We start from the raw sequence: 14,376 nt of genomic DNA on the forward strand, positions 1-14,376 counted from the left end.
GTACATAGCAAGGTGGAAAGTAAGTATGGATGGGTGTCATGCAGAGTTTGTGTTCGTCAATGGCAAGTCTGTGAAAGTTCAGATTTTTAGCCATGCCAGCAGCAAATTCCGTTAACTTTTGGTAAAGATTTCCATAATCCCAGAGGATGAAGCCTACTGACTGTTTCTCAAATGTTCCCCCACCTACCTGACAGAATGAGCTACCCTACTTTGAACTACATTTATAGAGGTAGTAGTCCATTCTGATAGATATGTCTTACCTGACAGAATGAGCTACCATTTTAACTACATTTATAGAGGTAGTAGTCCATTCTGATAGATATGTCTTACCTGACAGAATGAGCTACCCTACTTTAAACTACATTCATAGAAGAAGTAGTCCATTCTGATACATATTTCCTACCTGACAGAATGAGCTACCCTACTTTTAAACTAATCACAACCGTTCTGGGGGGGCGCTAAGCCCTGGATACAATGACCGTGGCCTTTCAAAATAGATAGCGAAGATAGCGCCTGATGTCAGGCTTTATTCCAGCATCTGGTGAGCCAGACTAGCATGGACATCACATGAACATACCTGCACAACAGAATAGAACAATACTGCTAGATCAATTGATATTACACTTCAGGCCAGATGGAGAGATTAGTATTGATTAACACTTCCCTCAAGACATGAGCTGTAATGGATAACACACATTATCTGCCAGTAAAGATTGTGTCTTAAGAGAGACATTATAAGTCATTTCATGAGGCTCATGACATCCTGCGTCTGTCCCTGAAACTAATTACAAACTGTTTACTCTGGTCTGTTATTATTGTTTTACTATTGAAGCCACTGTGTCCAATTATTAAGTACACTTTCACTTTGTGTCAACACTTAAGTAACAAGCAGACTGATCTCATTTTAGCTGTTTCTTGTTGAAATATACAGTTACCATGTATGGATAATTTCTTATTAACTCAACTAGACAACGATAAATGCTGCAGTGCTGTAATCCACGTCAGTAAGTTTTCGTCCAGAGAGCTAGAAAACAAAGCTCTTGATGTATGAATCCCAAGCATTCCTTCATCTACTGATTGAATCTTAAGCTTCCCCCCCCTCCCCCCCCATTAGCCCATGCACTTTCAGCAAAACTTCCAGGCAAAATCTTTTAGGATATTTTATAACGCTGTTGACTGTTGGTATATTGTGAGGTGAGATCAGATTTTCTGAGCAGAGTGCGGAGGATGGAGATTAGCTTTTAAGAATGCCCCCACTTTGAATGACAGCGCATCCACCCACTCCACCTCCACCTCTGGGAAGCAATACAGAGAAGGAGGGACCCCCAACCCCCCTCATAGCTGAAGCCTTAAGCATCTGGAGAAAGCATCGACGACATACATGCAGTCCTCTGTATGGCTTCTGCAGTATCTTTATATTACAGAAAAATATCTCAGCAAGATCAGAAGAACATAAACGTCCCTGTGAAATCCCATTTGTTGCTGTTAGCTCAGATACGTTGGAAAGATGACAGATGCTGCCTACAGCATCTCTTGAAAGATTTAGAAGAGAGGTTTTTAAAGATGTGTCAGGGAAAACAAAATCTCCCTCATTCATCTTCTTTTAGATGAAGCCGGCAGGTGCCCAAGGGAAACTTGCCTTGCTGCGGGGAAAAAAGTGGACTGAAGAGAAGGAAATAAACATGCAGAATCTAAACATTACTTCATCTCAGCGCATGGTTGCCCATCTGGAAGACACCACTGACCGTGGGCAATTCATGTTCTGAATCTAAATGCACCTCGTACAGTCATTTTGTAAGCAGGATCAAAGTTTTACAGCTCCATTGTATGACTGAACTCAATACTATGTATGAAGTAATAATATGAAGTCTGCTTTTCTTTTTTTTTTTTTTTTTGAAGTCCAATACTTAAACTTTTATTTAAGGCTGCCATAGCTACTGTGAAGATATCTGATTTATTTTTACAGGCTGAAAAACTGTGTGGTAGTGCAGTAGAAGTTTACTGACATTTTAGAGGCTGTTACTTTTGGATTGAAGTAGCCCTGATCCTACTACAATTCATGGTCCTGCAGGGATATCTCCCAGAACTCAGACATTTTAGGGCATCTGCCTTCCTACTGTAATAGCCATGGCCATGCAGTTCAGAGGATGAGATCGGGGCATGCTGCCTGCATATGCAGATTTTGGAGGAGTCGTTGAGAAATGCCTTTGCAACTCAACTTGCATTAAATAGCAGTCCACTTCTGCTTTTTGGAACAGTTGTGGGTTTTTTTTACACCTGATGCGAATCAAAGAAACTGGACTTTGGGGTCAAGTGTACTCTGATTTGGGCCCAGGTCCCTGATGTGAAAACCACGTTTTCTTCTTGTCGGGATGGAAAAGCCTCCAAAATAATATTTAGGCCATAGGCTGAAATTCACTGCAATACCACTAGGAATAACAGTGACAATATACATATTTCAGTGGAATCCAATTGGTGTTTACATTTGAAATAGTTCAGTTATAGGTCATCCCTTACAATTGTATAAATAATAAATGATACATTATGTAATGATAGATTGGTGTTTTCTTTTATATGTTTTATATTTATATATATATGAATCAAACAGCATCTGTCGAAACAGGTCAACAACACTGACAGATCATCTTTAGCAAAAGGCCAGTATCAGCTTTGCAAACCAATACATCAGTCTAACCCTATTCTGTATTATTTTAGTCACAGTGAGATGTAGGTCTGTAGTTCCAGGTAGCTCAGTATTGAAGCTTAAGGGGGGGTGAGGCTGTGAGAAAGTAGGGCAGCGAGGGGAGGAGGGCTGGTTTGTAGACCTGCACTTCAGTCTTTGTAGGCTTTGATCGTGACCACGGTGGCTTAGCTTCACATGCTCTCTGGCTGGCCCAGACTCAGCAGTGGCCTATAAATACCTGGCATGTCTGCACAGCCAGGTTACCTCAATACCCAGAAACACCCTGAGATGCAAAGCATATGCACCAAGGTCCCTTGCAAGCAGAATTACCATTAACCTTTTTACTATTTGCTACTACAGTAGTGCTGCCAATCAATAACACAGCAGGACAACAGGGTTTGTATTGCATCTCAAATGAGACTTACAAAAACACAAACCATTATAAAATGTATTTTTAATGAAACAAAAGATGAAGAACCATGAAGAATTACAAATGAAAAAATATTTTTGCTGTATTCCTGTTTATCTTTCTCTTTTATTTGCAGCTGAAAAGACTCAAACTATTTTTAAAATGAGGAACATTTTCCTTTTGAATCCTTTCACTGTAGGACTACCTGCAGTGTTTATGTGTTATAGCCTCAATGGGAGGCTACCTTTGAACTGGTATGGGGCAAGGACACACACACACACACACACACACACACACACAAACACACACACACACACACACACACACACACACACACACACAGTAGACCACAAAAGTGGCAAGCACAAATTTCCCCCATCCAGTTTTCCAACTGGAACAACCTCTTGCCTTGTTGTTTGGTTTTCTCTATGTTACACACTCTCTGTTACATTCACACCCACCCACCCACACACGTCCACTTCCAGGAGCCAGTCACAGGAAGAGTGGGTACTTTATAAAGCCTATGACAGAGAGACAAGCTGAGAAAATTAGAGGAAGTCCAATTGTCTTGGTCACCTACACACACATGCACAGAAATAAAAAAAAAAAATCTAGGTCTTCACAGAGGCTTGTTGGCCCCATGAGGCCTTGGTGTGAAATACAACCCACTGAAAGGGAGGTAGTTTTGATTTTGAAAGCATACGGAGGAATGGAGCACATCTGCCAGTGTGTATCTACACACACATGCATGGATAATTCTTACACTGGTGTAAATGCACCATTACACCTGAAGCTAAATTTGAATGTATCCACACACTTATACAGAGAGAGACACAACTCCAGAGGGGCTCTGTTCTGATCGTTTCCTTTTCCTGTTTCCTGCTGCTTACTGAGTCTTGAGATGAGTCAGTCCTCAGGGGAGCGACGGCTAGCTCACACACACACACACACACACACACATGCAAACACTATAGCACGTAGTCACTCAGTTGCTGTCAAATACTATGCCACCTTTGAATGTCATGATTATATTTGAATATTAGTAATTATTAAGAATAACACTTATGTAGTATCTTAATAAATACTAGCTAAATTTGTCCACTTTCCTATAAAAAAGGCAAGCATCATTTATATTTTTTCTGTTCACCAACATATAAGTAGATTAGGGTGTAGGGACAAAAAAAAAAAAACAACTCCAGTTCAGACTCGAACTAAGCCATTAGAAAACTGCAGAAACCTTAAAATATAGTGTTACTGGATGACACCTTTGTGCTGTAGTAGAGTCAAGAAGATTCTCGGAAAGATTGCACCTTGTGGTTAACAATGAAATAAAATTCAAGGTAGAAGCCTGTCAAAGCAACAAACACTTTCAAAACAACATTTTGTCTGCATATGTAACTGTTAAAGAGAAATTCGCTGTAATGACGAGCCTATTTGTCTGCCTTTGTAGGAGTGATTTGTACACAGAAAAGAACCTTTGGTTTTCGAGATGAAATACCCGTACATCTGTGGCAACCTCTAAGACATCCAGCGTGCTCACACAGGGATCAAACAGCTGTCCGCAATCATCAAAGAAGTTTCTCTCTGACACCCTGAAACAATCAAAGAGACAATCCATCTCAGCTGCAGCTGGAAAGCGAGGCGCAGAGCTCTCCGGCCAAGCAATCTTCTCCCAGCAAGTGTTGGGTGTGTGTGTGTGTGTTTTTGCACGTGTGCATGCATTCACGCTCGAGAAAAGCCAGTAGATATAAAAAAAAAAAAAAGAATATCATTCCAGTGAAATCTGATGTCATGCAGTCAGTAACTGGGAGTCCATGGATTATACACAGAGCTTTCAGCACAACAGCGTTAGAGCAGGTTCCATCAAATTGCTTTGGACCCAATAACTCCAAATGCATTATGAGTGAAAGTAAGTGAAGCATGTGAACTTTTTCAGACAAAGCACGGACATTAAGGTAAATGCAGTGTAATTTTTGAGCAAACATTTCTACAGTAACCACACATTGGAGATTTCTCTACAATGCTGACTGAACTCAGTTGATTAGGTAGTTTGTGTTGAATCAAAGTAAGAAGTATGCAGGCTTGATTCTAAGTTTTGACACCTTTTTAAACTCATGTTCTTCTCCCAGTCGAAAAAATGCAAATCAAGGTGGATTACATGCTCTCAAAACACCTAGAGGTATGGATGTAAGAGTCTACAAAAATCTGAACTCTCCATACATGCTGTGACTCTTTCGGTCAAGCTACACATGTTTGCAGACGACACCTGCATTACTGATCGGAAACCAATTACTTCAGCTTCCAGAAATAATCCAGACTGTCAACTACACAACTGCGTCATGGCAGACGAGGTGTGACAGATAACAATAACGATGGCTCCGTTCAATTTAGGTGGGACCGTGAGCCAGCATGCACAATACAGGAAATACCCATAATAGGAAAGTACCCATAATGTAAATGCTTACACCTGCATTTGACAAAATATCTGTCAGAGAAAAGTCTGTTGTACAGCTGTCTGCCAATAAAATCAAACTAATTGTATTTGCACCTGTTGAGCCAAGCAAACAAACCTGATGTGCACAGCTACAGAGCTTCTGAACAATATGGGTTTTTGAAGGCCACATTTATGTGCCTGAAACACCACAAACTTACATAATTTCCTGTGTATTTGTAAGGCTGGGTATCATTTAGAAATCGATACCAATACCGTGACTTTGATACCGGTTCCTGAATGATACTTTTTTTCTTTACCAATTTCATAAAACAAAAAGAAATTACAACATTATACATTTGGTACAATTTTTTTTTCAGCTCCTGCTATGTGAGCCCTGTCTCTGTGCATAATGTAGAGTTTTTCCTGTGTGTCTCTACGACGTGTAACGTTGGACAGCCAATCACAAGCATTATTAGATCTTGGTAGAAGCATGCTGCATACTTATTGGCTCACTGACTCTGATGAGATTTACTCCTTAGGTATTGAAATTGGGTATTGAATGACGAGGCATTTTTCAACACTCAATACTTTAGAGGCAATTCGGTCGGTGCCTAAAAAGTATTGAATTTGGAGCCCAGCCCTATGTATTTGTATCTTGTGTTGTGTTCTCTCAGGATAGAAAAGAAATTGCAACATTGCAGCATTTAGACCATGATGGAAAAGTAAGGCTCTGCACTACAAGCCAGACTAATGAATATAGGTGGGTTCACAGCTCCTTAAGGCTGACTGTTTAATTGCAGGTTTAACTGACTGACACCTATGCAGCTATAAAGTAAAACTCCTACGCTATCCACACTAGAATGACATCTCTATGTAATTTTTAATAAAAGACCTAATATTTAGTTATTTTAGATTTAGTCCTAATGGCAGAATCCTGTCTCCAAAGCAATTGTGGGACCACTGTTACTGCAGCTTAGCCATCCAGTACAAAGATACACCCCAGGTATCCATTAGCACTAAGTAGACATTTGATATCTGACCACACAGATCTGCTGGAGAGAGCACAACTGAAGGACAAAGGAAAGAGACGGAGACGGAGAGATGATGGGGGAGCTGGTCAGGAGATGCATCAGCCTTTAGTGGGTTTCCATGGTTAAATTTATCACAGTCAACTGAGGAGGAAGACACTAATCAATAAACCCTCTCTGTCTGTCTGTCCCCCTCTTCCTTTCCATCTTTGCTTCCCCATCCCCCGGGGCTGTCATTTTCCACCACCCACCGAAATAATCAGCATCTTCATCCACCTAAAAATTCTAGAGAGCCAGCGGTAGAAGATGGTAATAGAGAAGAGCCCACCGGGGCTGAGTTGACACTGTCTTTGTGTGCAGAGGTCCATAGAGAGTAACATGTGAGGCCTTTGAACATGTCTTGTTAAGAGTGGTGTGGTGAAACTTCTCTCAATAACATGTAATTGTGTTGTCAGCACTCACTGACGTGGCTAAAAATGCTAATTTTTAACTACAGCAAAAGTCTAAAAAAAATATGAACTAGTGCTGTCAAACGATTAAAATATTTAATCGTGATTAATCGCATTAATGTCATAGTTAACTCACAATTAATCGCAATTAATCGCACATTTTTATCTATTCTAAATGTCCCTAGATTTCTTTTTGTCCCATTATTTTTTTCTCATTTTAATGCTCTTATCAACATGGAAAAGTGGATCGGCCTGGCTTTGACGAGGGGGCGGAGAATTCGCATCAACTGTGTGCTTGGCCACAACGACAAAACACACAGATCACTTTGGTCTTGTCAATGGAACCATTTGGCAACTTTTTAAAAGTAAACTTTCCATTCAGAATCTTATTGGCATCCATTTCGGCGTCTCGCGTTCGCCATCCACTCAAAACGTAACGTTAGCCTACTACTCTTTGGCCAACTCGCAAGCCCAAACAAGTGTGTGCGGCGTGCCTGTTGTTTTGTTTCCGGTCTAGCTAGATCCAGTGTGGTGTTGTAGTTTTTCTAACGTTACTAGTTGTTGCAACAGCATGTGAAAAAAACTACAACGTTTACTAGGCCAAAAAGAATGTTAATCTCGCGATAAAAAAATTGACGCCGTTAAAATGGGTTTGCGTTAACGCCGTTAATAACGCGTTTAACTGACAGCACTAATATTAACACATAAATGTTTTGCAACAAAGTTTTGACTTACATAATACATAGGCATGGAGTGTGGAGGTAGGTTTTGCTGTAACAAACCTGCTTCAAAACAAGTGTAGAGTAAGTAAGTGGTAAGTAGTAACACATTTAAACCTTCATCTGTGTCTGATAAATGAAAGGGCAACACTGTATCTACAGTAAACGTGGGGTGATTTCATTGCAGATGGACGAATAAAAACGCAGCTGCAAAAACAATGGCATGCTGCATGAATCTCTTATTGCCAGAGTGTTTACATATACAGCTAAACATATGCAGGTGTGACATCTCCTGGCCCATTTATAGGAAGTTGCGGTGCAGCAAAATTTGCATGGTCTATAGAAGGGAACGTAGCAGATGATCCGAGGTTACTTTACCATGTAGGAATCAGCCCACATGAAGCATACAGTGTTCATTAATCATCCAGATGTGTTTTGTGTCTCCACGGCCTGTCCTTAAGATTTTAAATCGGGTCTTTAATCATAGTTTTCATGGAAATGTCATTATTTATTCAGTCAGTGTATCAGAGCCACTGGCCGGTTAGCGTAGCTTAGCTTAGCTTAGCATAAAGACTGGAAACAGGGGGAAACAGCTAGCCTGGCTCTGTCTAAAAGAAAGAAAATCCACATACTAGCCCCTCTAAAGCTCACCGATTAACATATCTGTTTTATCTGCAACAAAAAAACAAAGAAAAAATGTAATGTGTAGTTTTAAAGGGGGGGGGGGTGGGGGGGTGAATTGACTTCCTGGATCCATAGCAACTAGTGGAGACCCCAAGAAGTTACTGCATGATGTCAATTAGAGGTGTTTGTGGGCAGATTTTGATATTCGGACGGATCCAGACCAGCTGCTTCCCCACTTGCTTTCAGTCTAAATGCTAAGTTAACTGGCTAGCACAGATATAAAAGAATCTTCTCTTCTAAACCTTGGCAAGAAAGGAAATAAGCGTATTTCCCAAAACGTTAAAATATTCCTTTAATTCAAAATTAATTCCAATTTATATTATGCACAAAGTAGTTGTTTGAAATCAGTTTTAGTAATTAGTCATGAGTATTAATAAATACCAGGTTTAGTTGTAAAATGGGCACAAATCAATTTCAAGATCTGAAAAGAATATGATGCTGTAATAAACAAGGGCCCCTATTGCTGTTTGACTGGCATTTTTATAGTAATAGTCACACTGCGTTTATTAGTTTATATACTGTTTTACACTGTTAGAGAAAGAATGTGTGAATGAGATTCCAATGAGTCACTTAACACACTGTATCTCTTCTGTGGTCAGTGAGCACATCTTCCAATCAGCTGAGTGAATGATAAGCACAGCAGCAAAGATGATGTGCTACTGTTGCTGGTGTCAGTATGATCCTAAATTAAAGTACGCTGCCTTATTTAATAGGTCAGTCCTTAACACTCATTTTTTCCAAGTACTAAGCAACTGTCCATCATGTGACTGTGAGTATGGAAAGCTCCTGTCAGCACTTTGATTCTATTTTTGAAAGGAGCTGATTTGAGATGATTGGAATTAGCAATAAAATAGAAGTGAGACAGTTAGTCATTCACTCTAAAGGCGATGATGGCAGCATGTATTTTCAATCATGTCACAACCGAGGATGCATGGTGTTTTTACACGAGATCGGCAGTAAAGCTATATATACTCTATTCACTGTATGGAGACATTGTGTCGGGTACAGTAAAACTAGTAATGCTTAGGGTCAAATCCACAGTTTTATTTTTCATCTCTGTCATCATATAGCCACCAAATGTCTTCACAGATAAAAAAAAAAAAAAAACTGACTTGAAACAGCAAGAGGATATTATAGCTCTTAATATCTTTTCTAAATTCATCCTTCTCTCTGCCAGGTGTGTATCAGTGTGTGCATGCCCTGAGCAGCCAAGTTTCTGTTCTCCCTACAGAGCCCGCAACCCTCCATGTGTCTACAAGACAGATGTGCAAACCAGATGTCCCTGCACTGAGGGGAAAGAGCTACAGACAGACCTGCTCTGTCAGTTTTCCTACTATTGCAGTGTTGTGCGTCCACAGTTTAAATCCAAGAACACCAACAAGTCAAAAACTGTTTGTCAGATGTATCGGTGTCATCACAAATTTCAAGTTTCAAAACAATCTCCTTTTGAGCCTGCTCATGTTTTCTAAGACTTGAATCTCATCAGGGACTCGTCCTTTTCTGCTGGATTCCTTCCCGGCTTTTAGGGTGGAGGAGTAAAGAAGAACTTTCAGGCTGTATGGTTAAAATTGTCTCATGTGAGTTCCGTTGCAAAACATGTCCGGTATAACAGCAGGCAGGAAAATACCTTAACATTACACAGCACAACTGTTGAAGCCCAAAGAGAGATAATCCAGCATGTGTTTCCTCACACAGACTCTATCAAGACCACCACACAAACTTTAAAATAAACAGGAACGGTTGATGTTTTATTCAGTAGCCGTCCGGCAGCTATTTTTAAAACGAAAAGGAATAAAACAGTGCTGGTCCTGCAGGTGAGTGGCAGCTTCTCCCATTCCCTCCTCTCCTCACTACATTAGCCTCTGCAGAGCCAGCCAAGCAAGGATTACGGGGCCTGCTTGCTGTCTAATTTCAGAGATGTTAAATTCACTCTGGGCAATGCGGGACTCACTCAAGAGAGTCATCAAAGTGTTGTGCTTGAGCAAAATCATATCACTGAGGGAAATGAGGAAATCGGAATCGCCAGGGAGAAAGCGAGAAATTGGACAGAGAAACTCAACCTCACACGTACTCACAAGTATTGACATGTAGCCATTTAGTGTCAAGTTATGATACAAGCTGTCTGAGAAAGGGTCGAGCATGTAGTGTTCTCAAAGTAGTTATTAGAAAGAGTTTTAGACGTAACTCTAACTAACAACTGCTGTATATGTCTGTTAAATAGGAAGCTACAGCCAGCAGCCTGTTAGCTTAGCTTAGCATACTGGAAACAGTGGGGAAACAGCTAGCCTGGCTCTGCCTAAACAAAACTAACCTACCAGCACCTCTGAAACTCAATTCACATTATATTTAGTTAATTTAATCTGTACAAAACCGCCCAGCAAAAATAAAGTCATGCAGAACACGTTAAACCACTAATAGTTGTTTTAACACATAGCTAAGCTAACCGGCTGCTAGCTGTAGCTTAGTGTAGGGATATGAGAGTGGTATCAATCTTCTCATCTAACTCTCAGCAAAAACCAACATATTTGTTAATTTGATTTAAGGATTGGGAACTTCCTAAGACTGATTTATATACATGTAGGCTTTTCCAGCAGCCTATAAAACCCCCTGTTAGTCATAGTCTGATTCTTTAAAATGCTCACAGAGGCTAAAATTTGAATAGAAAAGCACAGGAATGCAAAATCACGAAGATGAGCAAATCTACAAAGCCCCGAACAGTAGCATGTTTTGGTTTTTCAGAAATAAGGATAAAGATTAGTATTTGCATATCTTACAGTAATACACTGAGCCACTGTTGATTCTTCTGTTTTTTCTCTGAAAATATTTGCCTATAAGGGTGAAAAAATGGGTTTTAATTTCAGACGACTTAATGAATAGATGACTTAATTTGCTCAGCTACTTAATTCAGCTCGGCACGCCAGCAAAGATGAGCATTCAAGTAGGGGTAAAAAGGAGCTGTTGACCCTAAGATTATATTGCTGCACCTGTATCCAACACATCTGAATCTGAAACCCCAAGAATTTATCGTATTGATTTTGCTATGCTACAGGCAAAAAGGACTATAGCTCTCATCTGGAAGAAAATAGAGGCACCTACAATTGATGCTTGGATTAAGAATATGGCGCAATGTATGTCAATTGAGAGATTAACATATAAAACAAATTAAACGTTGTAATTGCAATGAAAAATCAATAAAAACATTGTTTAAAAAAAAGGAGCTGTTGACCAGATCAAAAGCCTTTCTCATTTTCCCTTCTATATTCTTAGAAATATTTGTTTCATAACATCTGCAGTGCATTGGACTTTTTTCATACATATTACATCATTAAGAGTTCATCCAAGGGACTGTATTAACATATCATTTATAAGTCAAAGCCTTCATTAAGTGAATCTTTTTCGGTGGATATTAGATTTTTTTTTTTTATAATTTCAGTTATAAGAACACAAACACCAAAATGGTTAAGAATCAACCTCTACTGGGAAAAACACACCAATGATTATGTATGTACCATTTATGTTCTAATCAGTGAGCAGATAAGTTAAAAAACTTCAGTCAAATGAGCATGTGGTTTATCTGAGGAGTACAAATAACAAACAACAAAAGTTTGCCACTGTTAAGTTCTGTGCCAATTTCCCACACCTTCATTTCACAAGCTGTTACCTTTTGTAACGTTTCTCTGGTGTGAAAAGGGAAGTTCAAAAGACAAAATGTTTCAAGGTGTTTCTTCCATTCATCATAAAGGACCTAAGAGTCAATGTATCGTAAGTGGTGGTTACTTATTTTACTCTAGGATGTGGTTTTGTCTTAATGGTTTTCTTCTGGCATAATAAACACACATTTAAAATTCTAATATGCATATTGGCGCCAAAACGGAAAACAAAAGAACTGTACTGTTTCTTTTTATATTAGAAATTAGCCCTCACAGTCAAATTCAGTCAGTCAGTTTCACTTCTGATATGATACTATTCATTCACATTATTGTGGGGCTGGTTAATTGAATACTGTTTTTTTTTTTTTTTTATCTCAGCTGATTATAATATGAATCACAGATGTTATAACTGTTGGTGTCACTGGAGTATTTTAGTGTCCCATGATGCTCTAAATGCCACTTCCTCACAGATTTTATCACATCACATTAAATGGAGGACGATGACAACTAGTCAATCAATATGTCTCTGTGTCTTCCTGTGTTTCTTCCACTGACACATATGCACACATGTGAAGCTTGGATAGGTGACCCTGTCGTCTCATAAACACCTAACATCACGTGCACCATGAGTCTGGCAGCGTGCTCTCTCTCTCTCTCTGATTTCTAAGGAAACCTCCTGGGGACTTCAGGAGGGCAGCAGCGTGGCTGTCAGAGTCGCAGACAGCTTCACAGCACTACAAGCAGAGCCCCATCAAAGTAATGAACCCCAGACTTTTAACCCCTCGTAAAGTCTGCACGCTGATGCCTATTCTCTCTAATGAGAGGAAGAGATTAAACTGCTGGGTCATGTTGCTGACTTCAGCTATGGCTTGGTGTTTAGGAGTGTGAGGAAAGCTGCAATATGGCAGTGAGAAGATGAACTAAAATAGATGATCCAAAATGGATAAAGGCTTGTATAAATCTTTGTAAAAAGACAGCTGACACATTCACAAAGACCTTCATTATAATTTAAAAAATTCCAAGTCCAAGATAAAGGAGCTCTTTCTCTTTCACTTATAAATAATTTTGACTGAGTTCCGTTGTTTCCACAGAAACGAGTGCGTGTAAAAACTAATTCAGTTCAGTCTTTGGGGACAGCTGGCAAACTCACCGACGGTGCATGCAGGCTGTCCTCACCAAGAAACCAAGCCTCCACATTATTCTGTTGTCAAGCAACCCTGCCTTACCTTTCCAAAATCCCTGACGTCGAAAAGGTCAAAGGCCTCGAACAGCTCGCTTTTCTTCATGCCGAATAGCTCGCTGCACGCTGCCAGGAAAGTCCTGATGTTCTTCAGGCACAGGAACTGTGTTGGGAAGACAGAAAGGATTCATCTGTGAGTGAATCACCTAAAAATGTACACGCAGTTCGACATGCGCTAATGATATGATGCACTACTATATTTCATTTCTCATTTTCAAAGAGCTACAGTACCACTGAGTGGGTTGTGATACTGTTGCTTTTCTGTTCCGCCTGCTATCAGGACGTGCGGCGGAGGACCTGCTAGACACACTGGAGGACCACAGCTCTAAAAGATAGATGATGAATCAGTGTTTATAGGCACCGGGAGAGCATCTAGTTGCATTAATATGATGTATTTCCTAGTGAAATAGGGCAGTGGAGTGGTGCGTAATTAGACAGAGATAATTCAACAGAGCAGGGAGAGAAAGACAGAGATCTTATTTACTCCTACTGGTACAGTATGACGTAACCACCAAGATCCCATCTCTCTGTATATGTGCATTTTGACAGTGCAGCACAAATGTAATGTACTGATATTGTGCTGCTCTTTCAATCAGTCAGTCAATCTGTGATGCATTTTTCCTTTGGCTTTCTGTTGATGAGGTTTGAGTTTCTGTAGACGTAACTCTTTTCTTTGTTTCTTCAGCCATGTTGGCTATCATTCCTGCCGGGTTGATGCTAGAATGGATGGTCTGGAGGGCCAGTTGGCTAGCACTTGTTAGGGGTGTAACCATACATCGATGTGGATCGATTCAATGATCAACGATCCAATATCATTAATGTCCGGTGAAAATATCAAAACAATTTTTTTTATTTTGTTTTGTATGAGATAGTGCATATTAGGGATGCACCGATACCACCTTTTTTCAGAGTACAAGTACTTAGATTTGGGTACTCGCCGATATAGTACCGGTATGAGAACTTAATAATCCCTCTGAGCTATTGTCAATGTCAAAATCATATTCCTGATTTCAAAATAAGCATGTTGCTGTTATCATTGTGTTAGCACGTTGACGTTAGCATTAAGTGGACGGACTATGT

At 39.9% G+C, this 14,376-nt stretch overlaps 1 protein-coding gene across 2 annotated transcripts in view; it reads right to left on the reverse strand.

The window, feature by feature from the left end:
• The window catches only part of LOC116046321 (guanine nucleotide exchange factor VAV3), a 100,695-nt gene that overhangs the window by 69,010 nt on the left and 17,309 nt on the right, over positions 1-14,376 (reverse strand). For both annotated transcript variants that reach the window (XM_031294650.2, XM_031294651.2), the window contains exon 2: positions 13,283-13,399. In XM_031294650.2, coding sequence (XP_031150510.1) covers positions 13,283-13,399 — 117 coding nt within the window. The remainder of the gene's footprint in view (positions 1-13,282; positions 13,400-14,376) is intronic.

Source organism: Sander lucioperca, chromosome 1, assembly GCF_008315115.2.
Source record: "Sander lucioperca isolate FBNREF2018 chromosome 1, SLUC_FBN_1.2, whole genome shotgun sequence".
NCBI classification, from domain to species: Eukaryota; Metazoa; Chordata; class Actinopteri; order Perciformes; family Percidae; genus Sander; species Sander lucioperca.